The 27,314-nt window shown below is 40.9% G+C and overlaps 1 protein-coding gene across 1 annotated transcript; it reads left to right on the plus strand.

Moving 5' to 3' along the window:
- Nucleotides 1-18,958: 18,958 nt before the first annotated feature.
- On the plus strand, nucleotides 18,959-26,285 carry EDN1 (endothelin 1). Its single transcript, XM_054490516.2, has 5 exons — nucleotides 18,959-19,807; nucleotides 21,439-21,607; nucleotides 23,028-23,183; nucleotides 23,348-23,491; nucleotides 25,049-26,285. The coding sequence occupies exons 1-5, from the start codon at nucleotides 19,744-19,746 to the stop codon at nucleotides 25,152-25,154; spliced, it is 639 nt and encodes a 212-aa protein (XP_054346491.1). The 5' UTR covers nucleotides 18,959-19,743; the 3' UTR covers nucleotides 25,155-26,285.
- The last annotated feature ends 1,029 nt before the right edge of the window (nucleotides 26,286-27,314 follow it).

The following is a 27,314-nucleotide window of genomic DNA, read 5'->3' on the forward strand; positions in this document are numbered from 1 at the left end:
TACTTGACATAATTTTGATTTAAAAAATTTTTTTTGACACTTGGCTTGTGGCCTAACATATGATCTGTCCTGGAGAAGGTTTCATGTGCTGTTGTGAAGAATGTGTATTCTGTACCGGTTGGATGGAATGTTCCATAATGACTGTTAGGTACATTTGGTTTAGAGTGCAGTTTAAATGTGATGTTTCTTTGTTGATTTTCTGTCTGCATGATCTGTCCATTGCCGAAAGCAGGGTGTTGAAGTCCTCTACTATCATTGTATTGAGGTCTCTCCCTCCCTTTAGATATAATAATATTTGCTTTACGCATTTGGGTGCTCAACTGCTAGTTGTACATATATTTACAATTGTCATATGTACTACTCCTGCTCTCTTTTGGTTTCTCTTTGCATGGAATATGAGCTTCCATCCTTTCACTTTCAGTTTATGTGTGTTCTTACAGGTTAAGTAAGTCTCTTACAGGCAACACATACTTGTTTTTTTTTAAACACTATTTAGCCACTTTATATACTTTAATTATGAAATTTAATCCATTTACAGTCAAGATTATTATTGATATGTAAAGACTTACTCCTGCTATTTTGTTAATTGTTTTCTGGTTGTTTTGTTTATCTTTTGTCTCTTTCTTCCTCTCTTATGGCTACATTTATGTTTGGGTGATTTTCTGTAGTAATAAACTTTGATTTCTTTCTCTTTCTCATTTGTGTATCTGCAGTAATATTTTTCTTTGCAGTTATTATGGGGCTTATACAAAATGTTGTATAGTTATAATAGACTATTTTAAGCTGATAATAAGATAACTTTGGTTGCATACAAATATTCTAGACTTTTACTATCCCTTCTACAATTTTTAATTTTGCTGCTTAATTTACATCTTTTTATATTGTGTGTTCCCTAACAACTTATTGTAGCTAGACTTATCATTGACCATGTTGACTTTTTAACTTCACAATAGAGGTATGAAAGATTATGTACCAACATTATGGTAATGAAGTATTTTGAATGTGATAATAAATTTACCTCTACCAGTGAGTTTAGACTTTCATATGTTTTATGACAGTAATTATTGTCCTTTTGCTTCCAATTGGAATACTTCCTTAAACATTTTTTGTAAGGCTGGTCTAGTGGTGATGAATTCCCTCAGCTTTTGCTTGTCTGAGAAAAATGTATTTCTCCTTCATTTCTGAAGATAGATTTGCTGAGTATAATATTATATATGACATTTTAATGACACTTTGAATATATTATCTCATTTTCTTCTGGCTTGTAAGGTTTCTTTTGAGAAATCTGCTAATACTCTAATAGAAATTCTTGTGTATGTGACTTGATATTTTTCTCAAAAAGCCCCCAAATCCAAAAACTTTTTTTTTAAGAATGTCATAAATGACTAAGCTAGAAAGAGAGAAGAAAGTAAAGTTGGAGAAATTCAGGACAATACATAGATGGAGAACAGAAACAAAAGTCTACATAAAAAATACAGTTGAGATGGTGTAAGGCTACCATAATGTAAGGTTAAGGGAATCCTCTCTTTCTTTTTCAGTGACTCAGAGACTGGTCACTGCTTTATAAAATTTTTTTTCTAGAGAATTCACTAGTATTAGAAGTGGACACAGAAACCAGGGCTACCTTTTTAACTCATTGTTTCAGATATAGGGTGAGGAGTGGTGTAATGAGGCAGAGAAGCTGGAATTTGAGCTTTGGTTAGGAAAATAAAGAGATCATAGGAAGAGCTGGAGTGAGGAAAAATTAATTATTTGACTTCTTCTCACACTTACATACATGCAAAATAAGTTTGCATAATAATTATTGAGTCATACTCTTTTTTTTTTTTTTTTTTAAGACAGAGTTTCTCTCTTGTCGCCCAGGTTGGAGTGCAAAGGTGTGATCTTGGTTCACTGCAACCTCCACCTCCTTCATTCAAGCAATTCTTCTACCTCAGCCTCCGGAGTAGCTGGGATTGCAGGCATGCGCCACTATGCCCAGCTAATTTTTTTTTGTATTTTTAGTTGAGATGGGGTTTCACCATGTTGGCCAAGCTGGCCTTGAACTCCTGACCTCAGGTGATCCACCTGTCTCAGCCTCCCAAAATGCCGGGGTTATAGGTGTGGGCCACTGCGCCCAGCTGAGTCATACTCTTTAAGGAATATGTGTCAAAGATAGCCTTGAAAGAGAAAAGAAGTGGAGAAGATACTCCAGAAACTCAAAATGGAATGTCAGGTGTGGACAAAAAGAGTTTGGGATAAAGGGAAAGTGTTTAGAGCAGAGCAAGAGGGATGAACACATGGGACTGGTGCTATTCCAGGTGCTAATCAATGCCCTGGAACTGCTCTCACTGATCTAATGGGGATCCAGGCAGGAAAGACACAGTCCCACTTCTCCAAAATCTCCCAGCTCAGTGATGAGCGCTAAGTAAATTGTGACGACTCTGACAGACTTGCAAGTGCTAAGGTGGGAACCCATGGTGTGCACTGGGAGCACAGAGGAGGGACCTCTTGCCTGGTGCTAAGGGAAGGGGGTCAGAAGAGGCCTCCCCAGGAAAGGTGATATCCAATCCAAGTCCTGATAGAGAGTGGGGGCTAGGCCAGCAAAGAGATGTGTGGAAATGCATTTCAGGCCTATGGAAAGTTTGTGAGATGGGAGAGCATGACTCATTCATGGAACTGCAGGTAGGTATTATGGCTAGGATAGGATAATTTTTCTGAAATGTGGTCTTTTCTCAGTGGTAGGGAGGAAGGGCAAAGGGAGAGATGCACAGTGTCTCTCTCAGAACTTAAAAATTTTAATAAGGCAATGACTGTATTTGTATATATACTATAAATCATTTGGATGATTTACATATATTCAAGAGCTGTAACAGTAAAGAAAATTTAAGACAATACCAAATTCAGCAATTTTTTTTCCTTTTAAAAGGATATGTTTAAACACTGATGAGAGATGCACTAGAATTGTAGGCAGGACTTTTTTTTTTTTTTTCGGTTATGGCTTACCTGCAAAGTTCCTAGTCCTAACAGTAGTTCAGGAATCCACAAATTTCTGAAGTGTGAGCTAGCACCCCAATTCATCTGACCGTAGGAAAGGCTTTAGTGGACTCATACAATTCAAGTGAGATTCTTGCACTGTCCTTGAGTTTCAGTAAGTGCCTTTCCTTTCAGAGATACTGGAGAATTAGAACTGTGAAGAAAGTCTTCCAGTGTACAATATAGAAGCACAAATAGAACCATTGACCTTAATGGGACATTTGAGGAGGTCATACAATAAAAGAGCAGTCTGTGTTAAGAAATAACACTAATGGGCCTGGGGGTGCTAAATAGAGGTTGGATTCTTTTCTTACCCATATATTGTACTTGGCTTCCACGTCATCTGGAAGAAATTTCATCTGTTGCCTTCACTTGGTCTTCATTCTTATTTTAAAAAACCTTCTCTTCAGAGCAGAGCAGGTATCTGGTGAATTATCACTGTCACTAAACAAATTGTCTTTTGCCCAGTGGATTTTAAATATGTACACTACCCACCATGGAATTTATTAGGCCAGCTAAAACTTGAGTAGGAGATGTAACTAATTCTGATGGATTTTATTTTGATGTAGATAAGCACTACAATTTAGAAAAGCATGAGGCAATTAGCAACTTGAGACCTTGCTAATAAAATGCTATTTCACTTTCTGGCAGAGACTGCAATAGACAGAGATCAATTCTAAGAGTAAATTGGTTGAATATTAGTGCAGAGCCCTGTGATGCCATCAAAACATATTAGGCATATTTACTATATCATGGAAAGTCCTCAGTAATAGTACATACCTCCCTGATGGAAGAAGTGGCCATTTATTTTTAAAACTTTTATTTATCTCAGCTCAAATTTTTAGGTATGTTTCTCCCCCAATTAGAATATGAGAATAGGGACTGTATTGTTTACAACTAACTGTATTGCCAGCATCTAGAACACTACCTGGTCTCTAATAGGCTCTCCATAAGTATTTTCAGAATAAATTGGAATCATCTACACACCTACTTTGACATACACTGTCTGGTGCTTTCAGATCTGTCTCACTCGATTTTTGTCAGAGCTAGTCAGTTGTCCCATTGGTCCATGTGGAAGCTGAGCTCAGAGAGGCTAACTGTCCAAGGACAAATAGCTAGCAAGTGTCAGATGTGGGATTCAGTCCAAGCGTTCTAACTTTACTCTCAAGAATGTTTTCTTGTCTACCTTGGATTTAAGGAACAATTCTGGTTCTTTGCTGGGAGGACTGTGCACTGGCTGCTAGAAAGCTTTTTGAATTATTTCTTCCTTCCCCTTCCTTCCTTCCTTCCTTCCTTCCTTCCTTCCTTCCTTCCTTCCTTCTTTCCTCCCTCCGTCCTTCCCTCTGTCCCTCCCTCCCTCCCTTCCTTCTTTCCTTCATTCCTTCCTTCCTTCCTTCCTTCCTTCTTTTCCCTCAAAGACTCCTGATATGAACTAGATAAGTTAGTAGTGGATTTCCTTCCAGGTTTCAATGTTTAGTGATATACCAAGACATCATGCAACCTCAAAACACTTCTAACCCAAGAGCACCTCTAGTGGTACCCATGGGGGTCCCTCAGGACTCTGGCTCGTAAATGGGCTGTCAGACCTCAGAGCCCTCATTTGGCCGCTTGGGGCTCTTCCCTCATAGACATGCTTCCTCGTGTCACACGGACAGACAGAAAGTATTGTCTTGATGAGTCATTTTTGGCTCTGAAGCTACTTCTCACTCAGGAGGCAGGAGAGGGATGTGATAGAGTCTTTGCCTGAATTCTTGAAGGGAGAGGCTTGGCCTGGTTACACATATTTCTTTTGTTACAAAATCCTGATTAAAATAGACATCTTTTACTTGACCCAGCTGATCTGTAGTTGTTTATTTTCTCTCTATTGTAACCAAAATTTAATTTTTCCCCAACCTTTGGACTTGACCATGAAGATGATAACCATTTTTAGATATTTATATAATATTTGTAATAGATTTCATGTAATGTTTATATTATATATATTTTACAAATGTAAAGTTTATCACTTTTTTCATAACAAGATCTGGGGCAAATAATTTCAGGTAGGTTAAACAAATGGTATTTTTAAAAGTTGTAGGGGACACTTTATGGGTAGAGACCTTGCACCCGTGTCTCCCTTCTTAATTCTTAATTAGCTGGCTAGATTGCAGACTCACTCTTTGAGTGAGAGGACTTGGTTTGTGTGTTTGGGGGCACCGTGTGTGTGTGTGTGTGTGTGCGTGCACGCATGCCTGTTTGTATTTGTACACAAGTTAAAAAATAAGAATCATGCTGGGCATGGTGGCTCACTCCTGTAATCCCAGCACTTTGGGAGGACAAGGCGGGCAGATCACAAGGTCAGGAGATCGAGACCATCCTGGCTAACATGGTGAAACCCTGTCTCTACTAAAAATACAAAAAATTAGCTGGGCGTGGTGGTGGGTGCCTGTAGTCCAGCTACTCGGCAGGCCGAGGCAGGAGAATGGCATGAACCCGGGAGGCGGAGGTTGCAGTGGGCCGAGGTCGCGCCACTGCACTCCAGGTTGGGTGACAGAGCAAGACTCCATCTCAAAAAAAAAAAGAAGAATCCTAACACACAAGGAGTTTTATTATTTACCCAAAGATGTTGGTAGTTTCAGGGAAATTTCTAGGAAGGGGACTTCCATCCAGATGGCATTTTCCAGTAGCAGAAAGAGAAAGGAACGATGTGACTGTTAGTACAAGCACTGTGCTGGGAACTCCATGCACGCTATGAATTCAATTTGTACTTAAAAATAAGTTTTACTGAGTACCTCCTAAAAGTAAGTTACTGTGCAAAAGCTGGGAAAACAAAGATGAATAAAGTACATTCCTTTACGCCAAGGAATTTACAATCTGGAAGGTGAGGCAGGTGAACAACTGGTGATTATAATTGGGTGTAATAAGTGTTATGCAAGAAGTTTGTACCGAGTTATTGTGCAGGAGGACTTAGGAGAGGCACCCATATTTTGTCTTAGCCAGACAAGGCTTGATAAATATGTATGTTGGAGGAGTTTTAGGGAAGACTTCCCCAAGGAGGAGATATTCACCTTGAGTCTTCAAACGCCAGTCCAGAAGCATAGGGACAGCTTCACTACAGGCAGAGGGAAAAACATGCAAAGCTCCCAGAGGCAGAGCTGGACAAGTTCAAGGCCCCTGCTCAAATACCTATCGCTGGGAGGCAGAGCCATTTTGAAGAATTCAGATTCATTTTGATGGCTGTGGTTAATAGGTCAAGGATTTAAAGTGGGGGAGAAATAGAATTAGTTTTGCATTGATAAATATAAATCTGTTAGCATTTTGAATATAGACATATGATTATTTTTGTTTGCTTTTTTTGGATATTTGCTTCTTCAGAATGATAAGAAAGGAGGAACAGGGACTTTGCTGTAAACAGACATTCACAGGATCACCTGATTATTATGCTGGTTGTTGGTCTAATTCTCTTCCCATGAAACATTTTTTTGGCAAATCTAGTGTGTTATGAAATTAACTGACTTAAGTTAACTGTCTTGCAATATGATGAATGGATTAAGAAGAAAGTGACACTAGAGGCTGGAAACCAAGCATGAGGTTGTTTGAGCAATCCAGTGAGTGGAAATGCTACTAGGAGATAGAATTGATAAGATTGGGAAGGAGGGGTTGAAGAGACACAAGCGTCAAGGATGTCTTGTGAATTTCTGGCTTGGGCAACTAGGAGGACAATGATAAAACAATAGTGAACATTTATTGAGCACCAACTATGCATCAGGTACTGTTCTATATCGCTTCACATATCTGAGCTCATTTCATACTTACAGTAAAGCGTGATGTAAGTACTACTCTTTTCACATTTCGCACATGAGGAAATGGAAACAGAAAGGATAAGTAGCTTGCCCAAGGTTACACAATTAGTAAGAAATAGATTTGGGAGTCGTCAGTTCATAAAAGTCTTGCAGACGAAAACAATGGATAGAATTACTCAGGAGGTATCTGTTGGATGAGGAAAGGGCCAAGGGCGAAACTCTGGGAAATTCCAGTGTTTCAGGAATCGGCAGAGGAAGAGTCGTATATTTCAATATGTCAGGAGTCAGCCTGTGAAAGAGGACTGAGTTGGACCAGTACAAGAGGTTGGAGACCCTGGAAGACAATGGCGTGATAGACATCAAGGACTTCTAGGGCGGGACTGCCGCCTGCTCATTCTGGATAAGGAAATGGAATCTGGGGAATGGTAGACCTGAGATTTGTTGGAAGCCCTGAGATTTGCTGGAAGCCTTGTGTTCTTCCCATGGCTCCACAACCACTTTGGGATTAAGGCATCATTTGTAGGACAAGCCTGTGGTTTTTATTTTTGGACTCGATAATCTGGATTGATGAAGAATGGGGCAGTGGGACTTGGTTATGAATTAAAAATCATATTATCTCCTTCTTAGAATGCTGGTTGTAAATTTAATTTCTTCTCTAAGAAATCGTTTACTAGAACATTTAATGAGTAAGAAGATTATTTGCTTTAAATTATAGCTCTTCTTTTCTCTTTAGTAAGAATTAGCTAAAAAGTATCTAGGAAGAGAAGCAGAAAACCCCAATTATCCCCCCAAAATTCATTCTCATAGTGAACCTTCAGAAAGTTTATTGGAAACCCTTATTATTTACAATAACTGTTAAGATAAGCTTATTGAATATTCTTCCCAGATTAAAATTCACCAAATCTCATCAGTTCTCAGAGATCTCTGCCTTCCTCAAGCCACTAGATAGCCAGTAATTTCCTTTCCTTTTATTGAATTGTATCAGCTTCAGAAGATGCTATATAATCCTATTGGTTTTTGTCCTCACAATAACACCGCTGGGAACCATCCTGAGGGTCCTTGAGGGTCTTTAACCCCTAATGTCTGGCCACTCTTTCTTCTTAGTCTGAGCCATATATATCATTTTCATATATGCCACACATACCATACATGTCCTATTTGCTCAAATCCTACATTTAAAAATCTCTTGCAAAAACCAGCTTGGGCCAGGCATGGTGGCTCATACCTGTAATCCCAGCACTTTTGGAGGCCGAGGCGGGCAGATCACTTGAGGTCAGGAGTTCGAGACCTGACCAGCCTGGTTAACATGGTGAAACCCTGTCTTGACTAAAAATACAAAAATTAGCTGGGCGTGGTGGTGTGCACCTGTAATTCCAGCTACTTGGGAGGCTGAGTCATGAGAATTGCTTGAACCCTGGAGGCGGAGGCTGCAGTGAGCCAAGATCATGCCACTGCACTCCAGCCTGGGTGACAGAGCGAGATTCTGTCAAAAAAAAAAAAAAACCTATCTCAAATACTTGAGTCCTTTATGAAGTTTAGCACTTGGCTTATTTTTTGAAAGAATACTACCTTCCTTCCTGAATTTATATTTTCATCCCCTCTCCTCCAACTTTCTCTGGCAGTGCTTTTTGCAGCTGGACTCCCAATTTAGTCATCATAAAATCACTGTAGTCATAAAACCTGCTTGGATAGCCCTGAGCATAACTTGTCAATTTTTATTTATTTCTTTGTTTATTTGTTTGGCAGTCTCTTCCACTATCTTAAAGATCTAAGGAGATAGGAATTGTGTATATTTTTATTTACCATTGTAAATCCTATTTGATTTTAAGTCCAGTGTTCTTTTTCCCACAATATACAAGTAGCAGAGGTAGAGAGGGGAGGTATGTCCCTGACACAAGGACCCTGGAAAAGAGATGGGAAAGTTAGGAAATTTACCCACTCCTAAGGCTAACCAGAAAACTCCACGCTAGATAGCTGGTGTAAGGGCTGGGTCTGTAGGGAAGATGAGCTGGGAGCCAGAAGATGAAGTGTTGAGATGGAGGATAAAGGAAAGTCTAAGCCAAGACAGGAGCTGGAGCTAGCTCTGATACACATGGGAAGCTGGCAGGATGCGGTCAGAGGTCAGAGAGCGATCAGGGTAGAGCTGGCTTAGGATAAATTTTGCTAAGTCAGGGTGTCTGAGGACAGATCTTTTTTTATTAACCATTTTGCATGCTCTTGTCCCGCAAGGGCCTATGCCTCCTTGCACATTCATTTTGCAGAAAGATGCCACTAGGAAAATTTGAACTGAATAGGAAAAAAACTATCTGGTGAAATGAAAATGATCAGAACCTTAAATGAAACTGTGGCTTATCCCTCCTTTCAACAGTCCAAAAGGGAAAATCCAGCATGAGGGCAAACAGATACTAGAGATTACCAAAAGTAGATGACAAAATGTGCAGTAAAAATTAAGTGGAAACCTTCAGAGATTGTTGAAAGGGAAAGTGTTCAAGAAGAATGGGAAGCTAAAAATTGAAACCAAAAATATAACTATAAGCAATCCAATCAAAAGCAATTTTGATGAAGAAGAAAAAAGATAACTAGAGATCTGTATAACTACAGGGAGAAGTTTTATTACAGTTGCTTTTTTAAAAAAATACATAAATAATGTAAGGAGGGGAATATAATCAAGTTCAGATGTAAACATGGCTTTAATTTATCTGTGAAAAACTAGCTCTGTGACAAAATAAGAGAAAGGAAAAGCTAGTTTCTAGAGTGAGTTGAAGATTGCAAAAATTCTTAAGCTGTGGGAAATGGGTAAACGATAAAAGGATCTTTCAAAGCTGTATTCTCAATGAAGACGAGCAGCAGGAGCCTGCTTTTTTCCAGTATTGATGTAACTTTTTAATAATATAAAAACATAAGGCCTGGAAAGAAAATTTCTTCCTGTATATTCTATAATAACTCAGGCTTATTAGTAGCATATTCTTTTGTTAATAACTTTATACCCCACAATAAGCTTTTCTATGCACTATTTTATTTAATAATATTTAACTATTTTCTCCTAACACATTTTCATAAATTAGAAAATCAACATTCTTCCTTCTCTACCTTCTTAAGACATTTTAGTGTGTTGCTTTATCTCTACACAATCTTTAGTGCTTTGCTTTATATCTACAACTCAAAAGAAAATTTCTGTAATAAATGTAGTCCCTGGCTGGGTGCAGTGATTCACGCCTGTAATCCCAGCATTTTTGGAGGCTGAGATGGGCGGATCACCTGAGGTCAGGAGTTGGAGACCAGCCTGGCCAACATGACAAAACCCTGTCTCCACTAAAAATACAAATTAGCCAGACATGGTGTTCTGCACCTGTAATCCCAGCTACTCGGGAGGCTAAGGCAGGAGAATCACTTGAATCTGGGAGGCAGAGGTTGCAGTGAGCCAAGAACGTGCCACTGCACTCCAGCCTGGGCAACAGAGCAAGACTCCATCTCAAAAAACAAACAAACAAACAAAACCAAATGTAGTCCCTAATAAAGAAACAATGATATGAAATTAAAGTAAAAATGACTTTTTTCTCAGATCAATTTTTTCTTTTTAAGATATTTGCAAATTACATTTTCTCCACTGCCTACTTCATAGCTCAAGTCTGGCAATATCAGCTGGAATTAGGAAGAGCTCATGTGCTCAGCCTCAAAACCATGTCTACATTCCGACTGCCTGATTCTTCCTCTTTCAGACCTCTCTGTACAATGTCTGTTGTGTTTCAGCTTTTTGACTCTTCAAATTAGCATCTCTTCCATAAATTGGATTTTGATATTGTTTCGCCCCAGTCAACATTCAGTAATAGAACTTATATGAAACAGTTCTTCCTCTGTCCTTTGCACATTTTCTTTTATGTTCTACATTTGATGATACTTTGCTCTTTCCTTTTCTTCTGAATCCTTGATTTGAAAAAAACTTTGTGTAGCTCTCTGTATATCTTACTAACTAAACTTTACCGATTGATATGACTGTCTCCGTCATTTCACCTACAGCCTCAAAGAAACACTTTCCTCTAGGCATCTTGAGATAAGAGGCACATGATATTTTCTCATTTTGTAATGGGGAAAGGCAGAGAGAGGCTAAGTGCCTTGACTATCTGAGTGAGGAGTTGATCTCCAAGGAGCTGTTTAATGAGTAGACATTAGTTTCTGTTGAGTTGGGTGATCTATATTTGGACCATGTCATTATTAATAGTTTCACTTTCCTGAAAATTAGGTGTTCTCATAATTTGGAGTTCTGGCTAAATTAAAGATTGTCATTTTCCTTACTTATGTTCTATTTTTCCGATATGTTATTTCTGCTCCCACCTCTACGTTAGTGGATGGTGGCTTTTCCAAAGGTTGTTGCTCTTTTCAGATTCTGTGTTCCCTAGAAGGGATCAAAGCCCTTGAAACATCACTGAGAATTTATTACTTATTGATTAGTTCTTTCATTTTGTATCTAGGGTTTTGAACTGGTATCATATCACTTTCAATGTCAAGAAATAAAGTGAGTATAGATTAGATTAAAAAAGTGAAAAGCATGATTAGAATTAGGATGTCCTAGATGTTTTCTGGTCATCTTCTGAGAGCAGAAAAAAATCAATATGTAGATCTACACATATAGGAAAAAATGCTAACCGGTCAAAGAGGAGAGGTGGGCATTTGCTTGAGTGTCTATGCATGTTGGAAACAGTCGCTCTTTGCCCCGTTTTGTTGGATCCAAGTCGTAACAAAGCGGTAGAATGTTCCTTGGAAGGGGAGGAGTATGGGAGAGGATTGGGAAAAATGAAGCCACTGGTACAGAGACCTGGTCATTAGTCCAAAAAGATAGTTTCTTTCAGATAATGTACAAAAATAGAATGGATGTGGGGGGGAGAAAGAACGGCCAGAAAGAAACAAGGCTGTGCAAATGCTTTATCTAGAAAATGTTAGCCCTCCCTGGCTAATCTTGAAACTGTTTGGAAAAAAATCGTTTAAACAAGCTACTTTCCAGTTCATGAGATCCTTTCCACTTTGTAGCAAGATTATGTGCTATACATGCACATTAGCAGCTTTGAGATTGTCTAAATCATGCTTCATTGCTTCTCTCACACTCCAGAAAGAAGGGAGGTTGAGAATGGGGCCAGAGCTCCAGGCCTGATCCTTTCTCCTCTTTCTCCTCCTCCTTCTTCCTCTCCTCCTCTTCCTTCTTCTTCTTTAAAAGTAAGTCTTCAGTACTGCTTCCCTTAAAGTCTTGCAATAACCTTATCTTCAGCTATAACCACACACACTGTATATTCCTTCATTTGATCCCATTTTTCTTTTTCCCACATTTCTCTAAAATAAATCAACAAAATAAAATCGTAATTTGGAGTTCTGGCTAAATTAAAGGTTGACACACAATGTCATTACTCTTCATTCTTTGCTTTTGCAAGTCACGTGTGAGAAAGAAACATATTTCAATGCCCTTTTGACTGCCCTTGATAAAATCTGTACTTAGGGAAATAGCAATAATCAATAAATGCTAAATAATATTAACACAATGTATGCAGGGGTTTTTAAGCTTCACAGAAAAAATAATTTAAGACATGAATTTCCAGGAAAATTATTCTTGTAACTATCCCAAATGGTTTTTTTTTTCCATCAAAAGAACAAATGGAAAAAAGTGCAAAAGCCAAATCAAACAAAATCCTTAGTGTGAAATATGTTTTGGAGCATGTGGAATTAAATTTGCATTTTCAAATAAAAACAAATGCCCTTTTAAAAAGTCATCTAACTTTTGTCCTACGAAGACAACCAGTAAAATATACTCTTTCCCTTTTCCCAGCATACTCATGTTTGGGAAAACATGATTATCTGAAGAGAAATTTACTTTTAGTAAATTAGAGTTTGATGGGGGAGTATGGAAGGAATAATTACAGATTATCCTTTTATTCAATCTCTTCTCTTGGAAAGAAGAAAAGAAATGTTGAAAGCCAGAGAACTTTTCTAAAACGCTGTAGGGAATTTTTTTTTTTTCTGTAAATATCCAAGTCCAAAAGAAGATTTGCAAAATGTGGAGGTGGAGATTTGAACTTATACAATATTTCCTAATACAAATAAAAATCTGAACCTTTTAATGGTGACACAGTCCACACCATGAATGGTCAAAATCACTGGAGCTAATGTACAGGAAGGGGTTCCTCAGGGAACTGTGGCAAATTTTAGCATCTTCCTTTCCTTTTAGGGACTGGACACTCATCCTTAGGACTTGAGAATCATATGTGAAAATTATATAGACTTCCCACAGTCTACTGACACATTACAGAGATACTGGAAATATTAACCACACACGTTGTCTACACACTGTCTTTCTCATCATCATAAGCCACCTGTGTTCTCACTGACACTGCAAATCCAGTAACCAAAACATCCTGTTAAAATTCTCTGGCCCTTCTTATCCATGTGCTGTCCTTTGCCACAGCTCCTAAATCCTCTTACCTTTGAAAATCTTTCCCGCTACCCTTTAAAACCTCCATTCAGCCTCTTTCTCAAGTTGCTTTGTACACAGTCTTCATAGCTGCCTCGTAGGAACCTCAGCTTCCTCACCCCAATCATTGTTCTCTTTTCTCCATTTGTATCGCTTTTCCTCCAGGGGTATCTATTAATCCTCCATCGGTCTATTGACTTGTGAATATAAAATCCATACTACCTTTACACTGGAACACATAATGTACCTAGAATTCCTTTTGACATCTAGTGGTGGGTCGATAAACATGGATGCACATCACATTAGAGAAATGGAGTAAGGGGAGTTTTCTGAGTCCAGATTTCTTACATGAAAATGAATTTCAAATGAATCAATTTCTCACTGTTATTTTAGGAGAGCTCTCTGCCAAAGACCTTTTATTATACAAAAGTTGAGAATGATTGAAGTTACTTTGCTTAACTTTTTGCCACTAAATTTGGCATGCCAAGGAAACTTCTAAAAAACAAAAAAGAAATGCATAATATTCCCAGCTACTCAAGAGGCTGAGGTGGGAGGATTGCTTAAGCCCAGGAGGTCCAGGTTGCAGTGAACCGTGATTGCACTCCAGCCTGGGTGACAGAGTGAGAATTTGTCTAAAAAGGAAGGAAGGAAGGAAGGAAGGAAGGAAGAAAGGAAAAGCAAGCAAGAAAGGAAGCGAGAAAGAAAGAGAGAAAGAAAAAGAAAAAGATGAAAGAAAGAAAGAAAGAAAGAAACCATGAAGGTAGCTGCCATATTTCTATGAAACCTGACCTCCAGAATTAGTTCATTTTACCATCTCATTCAGACACATGGAAAGCTTGTTTAAAATGACTCCACAAATTAGACTTAATGAAGTGACTTGACTCAACTCCCCTCACCCTCAAGTGGTCTTTCCCTGCATCAGAGTCCCTTTAGTTTCGGATGTCACTCATGACATAGAATGAACATTTAAAAGATGAGGAGGCAGCCACTGGCTGTCACATTTTTCTGAGATGTGTGAAATATGATTCTAATATTAATAATTATTATTAACAAACAATAATATCCTAATATAATTATTAATCATGAATTATTAATATATAATCATATCATTATTTTCTCTTAGTCTAATTTATAGGTTCAGATGTGTGCATGCATGTGTGTCAGTGGCACTCAGAGAGGAGATTTAAATAGAGAGTGGGAAGGGAGATAAAAGATAACTGCTGCAACACTGGAGCAAGAAGCCAAGGGGAGGTATCCATTAAAAACTTTTTGGGATGTGAACCTTTTGTTTTTCTAGATTCTGGATGCCGGAACATCTGTTTTTTGAGATGCATCTGTAGGAGCATTTTTGTGTGGAATATTTGAAAGTTATCTTGAAAGTAAAGGTCAGAGACAGGAATTGAAACAGGGCTTAATTCTTAAAGAAGAAGGTATAAGATATTGCAGTTTAAGGAACTGTGGTGAGCATGATCCACAAGGGTGGTGAACATGTCTGTGTGAGCATATAAGATACATGTACAAACATTTTTATTTTATTTTATTTTATTTAGATGGAGTTTCACTCTTGTTGCCTAGGCTGGAGTGCAGTGGCGCAATCTCGGCTCACCACAACCTCCGCCTCCCAGGTTCAATGATTCTCCTGCCTCGGCCTCCTGAGTAGCTGGGATTACAGGCATGCACCACCATGCCTGGCTAATTTTGGATTTTTAGTAGAGATGGGATTTCTTCATGTTGGTCAGGATGGTCTCGAACTCCTGACCTCAGGTGATCCACCTGCCTCTGCCTCGGGATTACAGGTGTGAGCCACCATGCCCAGCCAAACATTTTTATTTGTAATAGCTTAATGAATGTATAATGATTAAATGTTTAGCATGTATTAAACTATGATTTCACGTAGATTTTTTTTAACCATACCAACCATAATTTCATGTACATTATTGCTTAAGATAGTAATGATATAACATTTTCTTAAAATTATTCATGTAAAAGAAACAAGTCAGTTAAAAGGAAAATATTAAGTAAAAATGTACAGGTGGCACCCAAATATGGTAAAAATTGTGAAGCAGTTTAATGAATGACTGAACTTTGGGAAATGCTAGGTTAGAGAATTGGAAATACTCTTTTAAATAAACACTTGCTATCTATGATTATCCTATGGATAAGTGTCCAAGAAATAGAGAGGCATATGTTTGTGTTTTTAAAATGTACAGGATGAATTTACATTGACCATCATATTTCCTGTGCTAAATCAACCATTATTTTTTGGACTATAGGGAGAAGCTATGTTTCTTCATAGCTCCTGGAGATGTGTGATGTGTCACAGGCCTAATAACTATATTACACATTTTTTCACAAAAGTGCTGCATAGATTAGAAATGTATAATAGTTACCAACCCAAGACTGAACCAGGCCTAGTGGTGTGGATAGCTTCACTTTGCCTACGATAAAATACTTCCTCATTCTTTGTGTGATTTTCAAGCAACTTAACGACTGTTAGCTTTGCTGAGCTAAATGCAACATCTCATACCAAATTTATTGGCTTGGCAAAGTTACAAATTTTATTACGCAAAAGTTGAGAAAGGAAAGCTGGAGAATGCTAAAAACAGTACACTTTGCTACTGTGTAGTATCTGTATTGGGGGCTCAGCATGTTTTATTTATAGATATCTATTAATACAGAGATACAGAAAGAAATACATACAAAATAGTTTTATCAAATACTTTCCAGCATTCAAGTGTAGCCTCAAAAGCAAGCATAGGCCAGGAGTGGTGGCTCACGCCTGTAATCGCAGCACTGTAGGAGGCCAAAGTAAGAGGATTGCTTGAGGCCAGGATTTCAAGACCAGCCTAGGCAACATAGTGAGATCCCTATCTCTACAAAAAAATTTTAAAACTTAGCTGGGCATGGTGGCTTCAGCCTGTTGTCCCAGCTACTCAGGAGGCTGAAGTAGGAGTGTCACTTGAGCCCAGGAGGTTGAGGCTGCAGTGAGCTATAACTGCACCACTGCACTCCAGCCTCGGAGACAGAGTGAGACCCTGTCCCTAAAAAAATTAAAATTGAAAAAAAAAAAAAGGCAAGAACAGCCACAGCAAACTTTCTATTGGGGAAAAAAAATCCTCCTCTTTACATCTCTCCCTTCCTCCCCTTCACTTTCTGAGGGTGACTGTGGCCAAAAGGAGCATTTTCCCCCTGCAGCCCTCTGAGGGGTGGGGTGGGGCTATGACGCTATCCTTCACATTCACTCCTTTGTCCAGCTCTTTCAACCTCTCCTTCTTCTCCCCGCATCTCTATCTAGCAGTGCCTTAAGTGGAGGAGGGCTGGGGGCATCAAGCTTGTAAAACTGGTTTGTTGGGGTTCTCCTTCTCCCCTCATTTCTTGATTCTTGGGAAAATGTCTTGCTGGGAGGCTGCCTGGCAGTGCCCTTGCTGCCTTCTGTGGGCTTGAGTGGGGCTTCCCTCTGCCTCTACAGGAGGAAAAGGGAGCTGCTGCCAGAGGGAGAAATGGAGAGATGGACAGAGAAGGCAGGTGCCACCCAACCCTCGCCCCTGACACACAAAGAAAAAGACATGGAAATTCTCTCTCTCTCTTCTCCTCTCTCTCTCTCTGTCACACACACACACACACACACACACACACACGCGCGCGCGCGCAGGCACACGTCTTGCAAATTCAGGATTCAAAGAGACAGGGGCAACATTATATTCGGCACGGTGGAGCCCTTCCAGGTCTGAAATCCTGCATTCTTCCTTACTATTTACTTTCCCCGAGCTCGAGAAGGGCCAGGTGTGGGCGGATGACTGGCCACGTTTTGTGTTTCCAATTCATATTCACGGGATGACACAGACGGGGCGTGAGTGCTGTTGGAGGCGCGTGGGCAGTTTCATTTTGCTCCACTTCTCCACCTGAAGGCTGGGCGTTGCTGGAACCTGCAGGGGCAGCCTCAGCAAGGCGGGGTGGCGTGGAGTGGGGTGGGAGACGGGACTCCAGCTAAAGTAGAACCCAGGCTGGACCTGAGAATATTTGGGAGGGCGTGGGCGGTGGTTTCCGGGTAGGGGCCTTGAGGACAGGTTGGTCCTGACTGTTGTCAGTGTTTGGTCAAAGTTGCCAAAAGGTTAAAAAAAAAAGTAGGGGGGAATCCCCGCCAAGACATATTTCCCAGGCCACCTTTCTTCCGCAGGGGTGTTGGGGGGGAGGCGCCGCTTGGATCCTGTGAATGTGACATCAGCTCTCCTCTCCCAAGGTCGGCTTTGGAGAGGGAGGTCAGGGCACCCCTGCCTGGCACAGGTGGCAGCGCTGGCTTCCGGCTCAGTGCCGCCTGTCCTCGGGGAGCTGTGGCCTCCCTGGGCCCCGGGGCTAGGCTGAGGTAAGCGCACAGTGGAGGCCAGGGGCCCAGGCAGAGGCCCTGGGGATAGGGTGGAGGCATCTCTGGGTGTGGGTGTGGGTGTGGGAGGGAGAGTTCTTGCCTCTCTCTCTCATCTCCAACTCTTGCTTCACTGGCTCTTTTAGAGGATGCATGTCATTATGGACCTGTCGCTGCCACTGTCCCTGTTCCCCCAACTGTGACTTCGAGGGAGGTCTGGGGGTCTGAGTGTCTCCAAACCCACGGCTTTGCTGTTGGGATAAAAACTGTCCTTTTGATTTTAGAAGGAGGAGGGAGAAAAGGTTTCCCAGCATGTGTGTTGTGCCAGTCTTGGAAATTCATCCGTGCTTGAATTCCACCCTCCATCCCCAGAAAAACTGGAGTAAAACAAAAAGAGGAGATGGACAAAGTGTGTATTTGATGGCATCCCCTGGGAAGAGACTCTAAATTTATCCCATAGGTCTTACTGTGCCACTGTGAGCGCTTTGGTGGAGAACAAATAAAAATTCTGGGTGCTCAGTTGTCTAACCTGAAAAATGGGACTAGTGGAAAAAGCCAATGTGTTCCATGCACGTTTTGCTTTCTTTATTAAGGCATGATGTCACATGTACAGTAACTGCCCTGTGTGTACTTCGGGGGGGATTTCAAGGTTAGATAGACAGGAAATTGTTTTGAAAATGTAAACACATTATTAAATGTGAAGTATTATCTGATTCATTGTTCGAATGGCATTTCCTTCTCAACACCACCTTCCTTGCATATTCACTTAACCTTGTATAAGAACACCTTTTTGCCCTAAATGAAGAACCCCCCCCCCGAAAAAAAAAGTCCCAGAAAATATGTCCCTGCTTGTGCGGGGAATGAATGGAATATTCTGAGGTGCATTCCTCCTTCCTATGTTAGGCACCATTCCTTGACCCTCCTCGGCCCCCAAGCCAGGTTGCGTTTTTTCCTGCCATTTAGAAGGGTTTTCCTTTTTGTCCTAGTAAAACATCAGCCCCTGTAGCTCTTCATCTCCCCCTGGTGTTCTTCTCCCGCCATGTCTTAAGATTGGTGGCACCGACCAATCTTAAGATTTAAGTTCTGTATGAAAAACAGCTTTGCTTTTCAATCAGTTTATCAGCCTCCTCCGCAGGGGAAGTGTGGACACACAAAAGAACTTATCGGGGCTTCTGATCAGTGATAGGGAAAAGATTGGGCATGTGCCTAAACGAGCTCTGATGTTATTTTTAAGCTCCCCTTTCTTGCCAATCCCTCATGGATCTTTCTCCGATAGATGCAAAGAACTTTAGCAAAAAAGACCCGCAGGAAGGGGCTTGAAGAGGAAAGTACGTTGATCTGCCAAAACAGTCTGACCCCCAGTAGTGGGGGAGTGATGAGGAAGAGCATTCCCTTGTTTGACTGAGACCAGAATCCGAGAGACATAAAAGGAAAATGAAGCGAGCAACAATTAAAAAAATTCCCCGCACACAACAATACAATCTATTTAAACTGTGGCTCATACTTTTCATACCAATGGTATGACTTTTTTTCTGGAGTCCCCTCTTCTGATTCTTGAACTCCAGGGCTGGCAGCTTGCAAAGGGGAAGCGGACTCCAGCACTGCACGGGCAGGTTTAGCAAAGGTCTCTAATGGGTATTTTCTTTTTCTTAGCCCTGCCCCCGAATTGTCAGACGGCGGGCGTCTGCCTCTGAAGTTAGCAGTGATTTCCTTTCGGGCCTGGCCTTATCTCCGGCTGCACGTTGCCTGTTGGTGACTAATAACACAATAACATTGTCTGGGGCTGGAATAAAGTCGGAGCTGTTTACCCCCACTCTAATAGGGGTTCAATATAAAAAGCCGGCGGAGAGCTGTCCAAGTCAGACGCGCCTCTGCATCTGCGCCAGGCGAACGGGTCCTGCGCCTCCTGCAGTCCCGGCTCGCCACCGCCGCCGCGTGCGCCTGCAGACGCTCCGCTCGCTGCCTTCTCTCCTGGCAGGCACTGCCTTTTCTCCCCGTTAAAGGGCACTTGGGCTGCAGGATCGCTTTGAGATCTGAGGAACCCGCAGCGCTTTGAGGGAACTGAAGCTGTTTTTCTTCGTTTTCCTTCGGGTTCAGTTTGAACGGGAGGTTTTTGATCCCTTTTTTTCAGAATGGATTATTTGCCCATGATTTTTTCTCTGCTGTTTGTGGCTTGCCAAGGAGCTCCAGAAACAGGTAGGCACGCTCGTTGACTTGTAAGTCTCGGAATTACAAGTTAATGTGTTCTTATCCACCTTCATGCTTTTCTTGCTTCTAATTTTCCCCTTTCTTTTTATGACTGCAGCTTAGAGAGCAAGTGTCTGAGAATTATTGCTGAAAGCTACTTGTCTTCTAGTGTAAAATGTAAAATTCCTCTATTGAATACAATTAGATGCAATTGACCATAACATGGCATTAAAATAACTTATCGTTTTATTATTATTATTCCATTATGTGTTTCCTTGGCTTTTAAAAAATAAGAAGAGTATGGACATATACAATTTAGTCAAATGTATGTTTGTAATATATGTGTTTATACAGGTACACAGGACATACAGGAACTTAAATCTTTTTTAAACACTATTTTAATAGTGTGTTAACGTGTAAAATATTTGAGCATTCCAGCTTGAAGCCAAGGAATTTTATCCAAGTCGTTCAAGAAATATATGTGCAGTAAAATCACCTGCAGAACAAAAGTCTGTTGACTAACTACCGCCCCCCCCCACCCCCCGCAGGCGGTTTCTGGGTGAAGCAGATGTTTTCTTTAAAATTTGTCATCATTGACTTTAGGTTTCTTTTGGCAGGTTTTTGGCACCCAAAACAGTGTGAGCTCTCTTTTCAGTTTTATTCACCTGTGCTAGGAGGGGAGCTAGGATAATTCTCGGCTGCTTAAGGATTTAGGCAGTGCGTGTGCATCTGCCCGGGTCCCCCCTGTTTTTAGGGTCAGTGCACTTTTTTTGTCTTTTCGTGACCCTGACTAAAGAGAAAGGACGTCAAGGGAATGAAAATCCTGGAATGTGTCTGATCATTTGAAATGTACAAAATTGGGCAGATAAGCTGCATGGCTAAATTGTCAGGAGGAAGAGGCAACGCAGTAGTGGAGAAGGGGGAGGCAGCGGATCCCACACAAGCCTGATGCCCAGGGATTCGGAATTCAAAATCCACCCAGCCTACCTTCGGTCCCCTGACCTGCTTCTCAGCCCCACGTTAGGTCACTGGTTTCTATGGAGTTACTCTCCTGAATTGAATATCGTATAGTTAATTTCTCTCTCCAATCATTTTCCCCACCTAATTTCGAAAGATATATATCATCTGGGGTACCCTGTGCCCTACACAGCATGTGAAGTGGATGGGTACCCCCTAAAGAGAGGGTCATCCTGAATGGGGAAGTGGCCCCAAAGCTAGGAATAACAGTGTGATTTCTTGTCTTTAGCCACGTGCCAATGTTAAGCTTCAGTGGATTGTGCTGTCCTACCAAGTTCCTTGTAGAAGCCAACCAGATTTTCAACAGGCAGCATTCCACAGCATTTCCCTGAGCCTGCTTCAAGAGGGGTGGGGGAAGTCCCTTTTCAGGTGTTTGTCTCCTCTGCATTTGTGTAATTTCCCTGAAGGTGGATAAGCCAAGGGCATGAGGGGGAGGCAAAAGGTGAAGTGATGTTAAGGAGGGAAAAAAATAAAGAGCCCTTTTTTCTGTGTTTCTTGCTGATGGCAGGCTGTGTGCTTCATCTGCTTTTATCTGCTCTGCTAGCTCTGACTCTACTGTGATCCAGCATGTCTCTTGGCGTTTGAGGAGACATCCCCCACTGACCTGCTCTTTCTCTCCCCAGCGGTCTTAGGCGCTGAGCTCAGCACGGTGGGTGAGAACGGCGGGGAGAAACCCACTCCCAGTCCACCCTGGCGGCTCCGCCGGTCCAAGCGCTGCTCCTGCTCGTCCCTGATGGATAAAGAGTGTGTCTACTTCTGCCACCTGGACATCATTTGGGTCAACACTCCCGAGTAAGTCTCTAGAGGGCATTGTAACCCTAGTCATTCATTAGTGCTGGCTCCACCGGAGCCCAGTTTTAGAGTCTCTCTTCTAGGGACTCTAACAACATCCCTAGTGCCTCAGTGGGGACAGTTTCCCTCTATTCCTGAAAATAACGACAGCTTGGTTCTTAGCAACCAAGGGGAGGGTCTTCTGAGGCCTAATAGGTCAGGCTACTCGTGATGGGACAAGCAGGAGGCCGCTGCACATTTCCAATGAGGAACTTTCAGTGAGAGGGCCTCAGGGGGACACTCTCACAGTGGCATCTGATGGGGTTTCAGGAATAATTGCCAAGGTCAGATGTGGGTTAGTGCAACCTGTGCTTCTCATAGGAGGGTGGAGACTGACAGGCAGAAGGGACTGTATAGAGGGTTAGAATCTCTTAATTTTACTTATAGAAACACCTAGGCTCAAAGTGTTGAAGTCATTTGTGCAGGAGTGAGTTTGTAGCAGAGCTAGAACTGGAGCCCGGATTTCCTTTGCTGCTATATTTTCCCTTTAGAAATGCCCATTTCAGAACTGAAAGAGAAATACTGTCCATAGGCTTCTCTTTCACCTACAGAGAAGAAAAGTAGTTTTTCCCCTTCTGCCCTGGACACTAGTTCATCATCTATCAGAAGCAGTCATAAACAAGCACACATTTACTATGCATACAACGTCCCATTATGGCAAAGGAGGACCAAAATCCAAACAATATCAAACCACACCAAAAACCACAAGGAGCCTAATAATTACTAACGTGATACTTCCAAAGGGAGGACTTTATTTCTTAGATGAGAATGAAAATGGACACATTGGAAATTATTGGAGAGCCCTCTGGCAATGAGTCCTTCCACAACCATATGATATCACCGACTGGCAGGAGAAATGTGTGAACATGTGCCTCTTCCTCCCCCAGCCACTGGGGTCGGTGGGGGGAATGGTGGCACTTTTAGCAGTATCCTACGTGGTTTGAATTGAAAATAGGTTTTAAAAATCCTGTGAGTCATGGTTTTGCATTGAAACCTCTTCCCACTGCGTACCCACAAATAGTTGTTAACTAAATAGACCATTAGAAAAGGAAGAAAATATAAAGCAGATGCCAAGCATAGATGTCCTAATTTTTGACAAAAAAGCAATGTTGCTTGTGTAAAAAGAAACTGAACTTTGTGAAGAGTTGAAATGGAATTCCACTGAATTAGAAAAACTTGTTTTCTCCTGCCTGGATACATACAGTCAGGGCCATTGATGCACAGGTGTTCCTGGCTGTTGTTACACTTTACCCTCTGAAATGACGCTCCCAAGTGCTATGTGATGAGCTTCTTGTGTGCCCAGTGGAATGGGTGTGCCCATGTGTCTTTTTAAAGACTGTTAATTATGCTAATATAGTTTCTTTCTCTCTTTGGATAATAGGCACGTTGTTCCATATGGACTTGGAAACCCTAGGTCCAAGAGAGCCTTGGAGAATTTGCTTCCCACAAAGGCAACAGACCGCGAGAATAGATGCCAATGTGCCAGCCAAAAAGACAAGAAGTGCTGGAATTTTTGCCAAGCAGGAAAAGAACTCAGGTGAGCAGAAACACCTTTGCTTTTCAATCAGTTTAACAGCCTCCTGAACTCCTTTCTATCATGGTACTGCCTTCCTGTTTTAGAGAGACTAACAGAGACATTGAAAGTCAGGGTAAAGCCGAATATAACATTGCTGAAATGTTTTTCCCTGTGTATTTTAACAGGGCTGAAGACACTATGCAGAAAGGCTGGAATAATCATAAGAAAGGAAAAGACTGTTCCAAGCTTGGGAAAAAGTGTATTTATCAGAAGTTAGTGAGAGGAAGAAAAATCAGAAGACGTTCAGAGGAACACCTAAGACAAACCAGGTAAGAGGGAAGGAAGAAAAATTAGGTAAGAGGTTCACAAGAACAACTACTTCCGGTCAGTGATGCCAGCAGCCTGTTCCTCCAGCCCTTCTTACCCGGGCAGGTGAAAGACTTAGAAAACAGTAGCAGAGGAGATCTATGCATCCTATAGATTAAAAGGAGCAAAAGAATCCCTCTTAAATATTTCCATGAAGCTCTGGAATGCAAACTGATGTCCTCTGTACTTTTAGCACATACCATTTCATCTACATGTAGATTTCCCAACCAAAATATATCCAGAGATGCCTTTGTCATTGGGTTATATACAGCCTTTGCCTCTCTGAGTCAATGTGTTTACCACTTTCCCTGAGAAATCAAAAATCATTTTGGGGAGAGGACATTTAGAAAAAGAATCAAAATGTCATGGATAATCAAATTCTTCAATAAGTTACAGTTATTCAGATGGCCAAAGGAAAAATAAAGTCATTAGATAGGGTTGGTAGAATTTAGAACATGCTGTTTTTCAGGTTTATGATCTTTTTTTTTTTTTTTTTAATAGGGAAATGTGTTTGGTGCAGAGCCAATGTCATTCCAAAAAGCTCTCTCTTTTCCTGGTCAGTCATGTGCTGGGACAGAGAAGGGATCTGGATTAGGCAACATCATAGAGTTGCTCTGAGCTGCTCTTTGGTGATAACCCTTCCAAATCCTAAACTTTTTGGAATTCACAAGCTCAAAGGAGGAAACCTACTCTCTGATCTATCACATGTTCTGCATTTTTCTATCGTGGTCTATGGAAACTTTTCCTAGAAATCCAGTGGCAAGAAGTTCTATGATTGAAGTGTTCTGAGCTCAGGCCAGGCAGTCATGAACTATTTCTGAGTTGTTTATTACTGATTTGTGGGGCAGCCTCAGCTATCGGTTTCTTCACACCTGCTTATGAGAGTTTTCATATTTATGGTCGCAGGCCAGTAATGCTCCCCACAAGATGAGTTTCTGAACTAACCTGGAATTTTGTATGAGCTTTTATTATGCCAACTATTAAATCAACATTACAGTTCTTCCCTCTGTATTTCTCCTGTAAAAGGAAAACATTAGACCTGCCAAAAAAAAAATCTTTTTAAAAATAATTGCCATAAAGTATTTGCTCTGGGCCTACTGTAGGCTTCTTTTCTTTTTCTCTCTTTTCAACTAAGTCACTGTCAATTTATTAAGATGGCCATAGGTATTCAAAACCTATGCTGAGTTCCTCAAGGCAGGGTCGCATAGTGATGAAGGTTGGGATGGGGCTACGGAAGAAACCAGAACACCTCTAGTTTATTTAAAACCTGTATTTACTGCCCACTTCCCCTTAGACTTGGCCATATGACCCCTCACTCCCCTTCTAAGCATAGGGGCAGGCTTTATTTTTACAATGGTAATAGATATCACTTGAGGTTTTATCAAAGAGTTGCGGTGGGTGGTGAAAGTTCACATCCAGATTCAGGTTTTGTTTGTGCCAGATTCTAATTTTAGATGTTTCTTTTGCCAAAGGGTGATTTTTAAAAATAACATTTGTTTTCTCTTATCTTGCTTTATTAGGTCGGAGACCATGAGAAACAGCATCAAATCAATTTTTCATGATCCCAAGCTGAAAGGCGAGCCCTCGAGAGAGCGTTATGTGACCCACAACCGAGCACATTGGTGACAGACCTTCGGGGCCTGTCTGAAGCCATAGCCTCCACGGAGAGCCCTGTGGCCGACTCTGCACTCTCCACCCTGGCTGGGATCAGAGCAGGAGCATCCCTCTGCTTGTTCCTGACTGGCAAAGGACCAGCGTCCTCGTTCAAAACATTCCAAGAAAGGTTAAGGAGTTCCCCCAAACCGTCTTCATTGGCTTCCATCCGTGGTAACTGCTTTGGTCTCTTCTTTCATCTGGGGATGACAATGGACCTCTCAGAAAGCAGAAACACACAGTCACATTCGAATTCGGGTGGCATCCTCCAGACAGAGAGGAAGGAGATTCCACACAAGGGTGGAGTTTCTGACGAAGGTCCTAAGGGAGTGTTTGTGTCTGACTCAGGCGCCTGGCACATTTCAGGGAGAAACTCCAAAGTCCACGCAAAGATTTTTCTAAGGAATGCACAAATTGAAAACACACTCAAAAGACAAACATGCAAGTAAAAAAAAAAAAAAAGAAAGACTTTTGTTTAAATCTGTAAAATGCAAAACTGAATGAAACTGTTACTACCATAAATCAGGATATGTTTCATGAATATGAGTCTACCTCACCTATATTGCACTCTGGCAGAAGTATTTCCCACATTTAATTATTGCCTCCCCAAACTCTTCCCACCCCTGCTGCCCCTTCCTCCATCCCCCATACTAAATCCTAGCCTCGCAGAAGTCTGGTCTAATGTGTCAGCAGTAGATATAATATTTTCGTGGTAATCTACTAGCTCTGATCCATAAGAAAAAAAAGATCATTAAATCAGGAGATTCCCTGTCCTTGATTTTTGGAGACACAATGGTATAGGGTTGTTTATGAAATATATTGAAAAGTAAGTGTTTGTTATGCTTTAAAGCAGTAAAATTATTTTCCTTTATATAACCGGCTAATGAAAGAGGTTGGATTGAATTTTGATGTACTTATTTTTTTATAGATATTTATATTCAAACAATTTATTCCTTATATTTACCATGTTAAATATCTGTTTGGGCAGGCCATATTGGTCTATGTATTTTTAAAATATGTATTTCTAAATGAAATTGAGAACATGCTTTGTTTTGCCTGTCAAGGTAATGACTTTAGAAAATAAATATTTTTTTCCTTACTGTACTGATTTTGAATCATTACTGAAATTTGTAAGGAGTGGGCCAAAGTGATTAAGTATTATAAAGGCAAATGGTTAAAGATGGTTTCGTAGAAAAGTGACAATTAGAAGGATATTACAGTCTAAGCTAATTATATAAAGAATTTTGTCTGTATCTTAAATGTTGATTTTATATTGCATTGAGGTAAAAACACAAAACAAAAAAGCAGCTTTAACACCTCTGTCTTCTCTTGGGTAGCAGCCTCCTGCTTTCCCGTCACCTGAAAATCCTCCAGAGACTTCTTTCATGAACTTGGCTCACTCAGGCTATTAGGCAGGATTCAACAGTTTAAGCTGATGGTGTGGTGAGAGATACTTTATCCATGTTAATGGACTGAAGGAAGTAATGGCAAGACAACCCCCCAAAACCTACCTAATTATACAAAGTTACATACCAAAGTTGCTTTTAGAAAATGGCCTGCTCAGAGCAAGTAGAGGTTTCCAATGGCTTTTTATTTTCTCACATTAAGGATGTTGTTTCTTAAGGAACATTGAGTACCATTGCTTCTTCATGATAGCCTAGGACTGGCCGTGTGCCCATGGAGGTAGAGACACCAGGTACTGATTGTAGGTCATCTGCCACAAAGCACCACTTCCTCTCCACTTTGCCTTGGCTGGCCTTGTCAGCTCAATGGAGAGCACAGTATTGCAATTGCAGTATTGCAAATGGTCACCACTAACTGAATTCTCTAAGATCTTGATCAGCCCTCGAGAATCTTCCTTGCCTGTCTCTAATAGTGTCTGAAGGAATTCCTGGCATTTATCAAATATTAGCTTGTAGTGATCACTGTCGTCCTAACAGTGACACATCAGAAGGATTTCAAATAAGTCTTCAGGCATGCGTAATCAATGTCCTGGGCAGAGTCTCCGTCCTCATTGATCCTCATTTTTCTCTTTAAGGCACAGTCCAGTGTCTTTGGGGGAATTGTTTATAAAGCTTACTTTATCTAGTAAACTGTTTTTCAGTGTGTGACTCTCAAGAAAATTGTGAAGTT

This window comes from Pongo pygmaeus, chromosome 5 (assembly GCF_028885625.2).
Source record: "Pongo pygmaeus isolate AG05252 chromosome 5, NHGRI_mPonPyg2-v2.0_pri, whole genome shotgun sequence".
Taxonomy (NCBI): domain Eukaryota; kingdom Metazoa; phylum Chordata; class Mammalia; order Primates; family Hominidae; genus Pongo; species Pongo pygmaeus.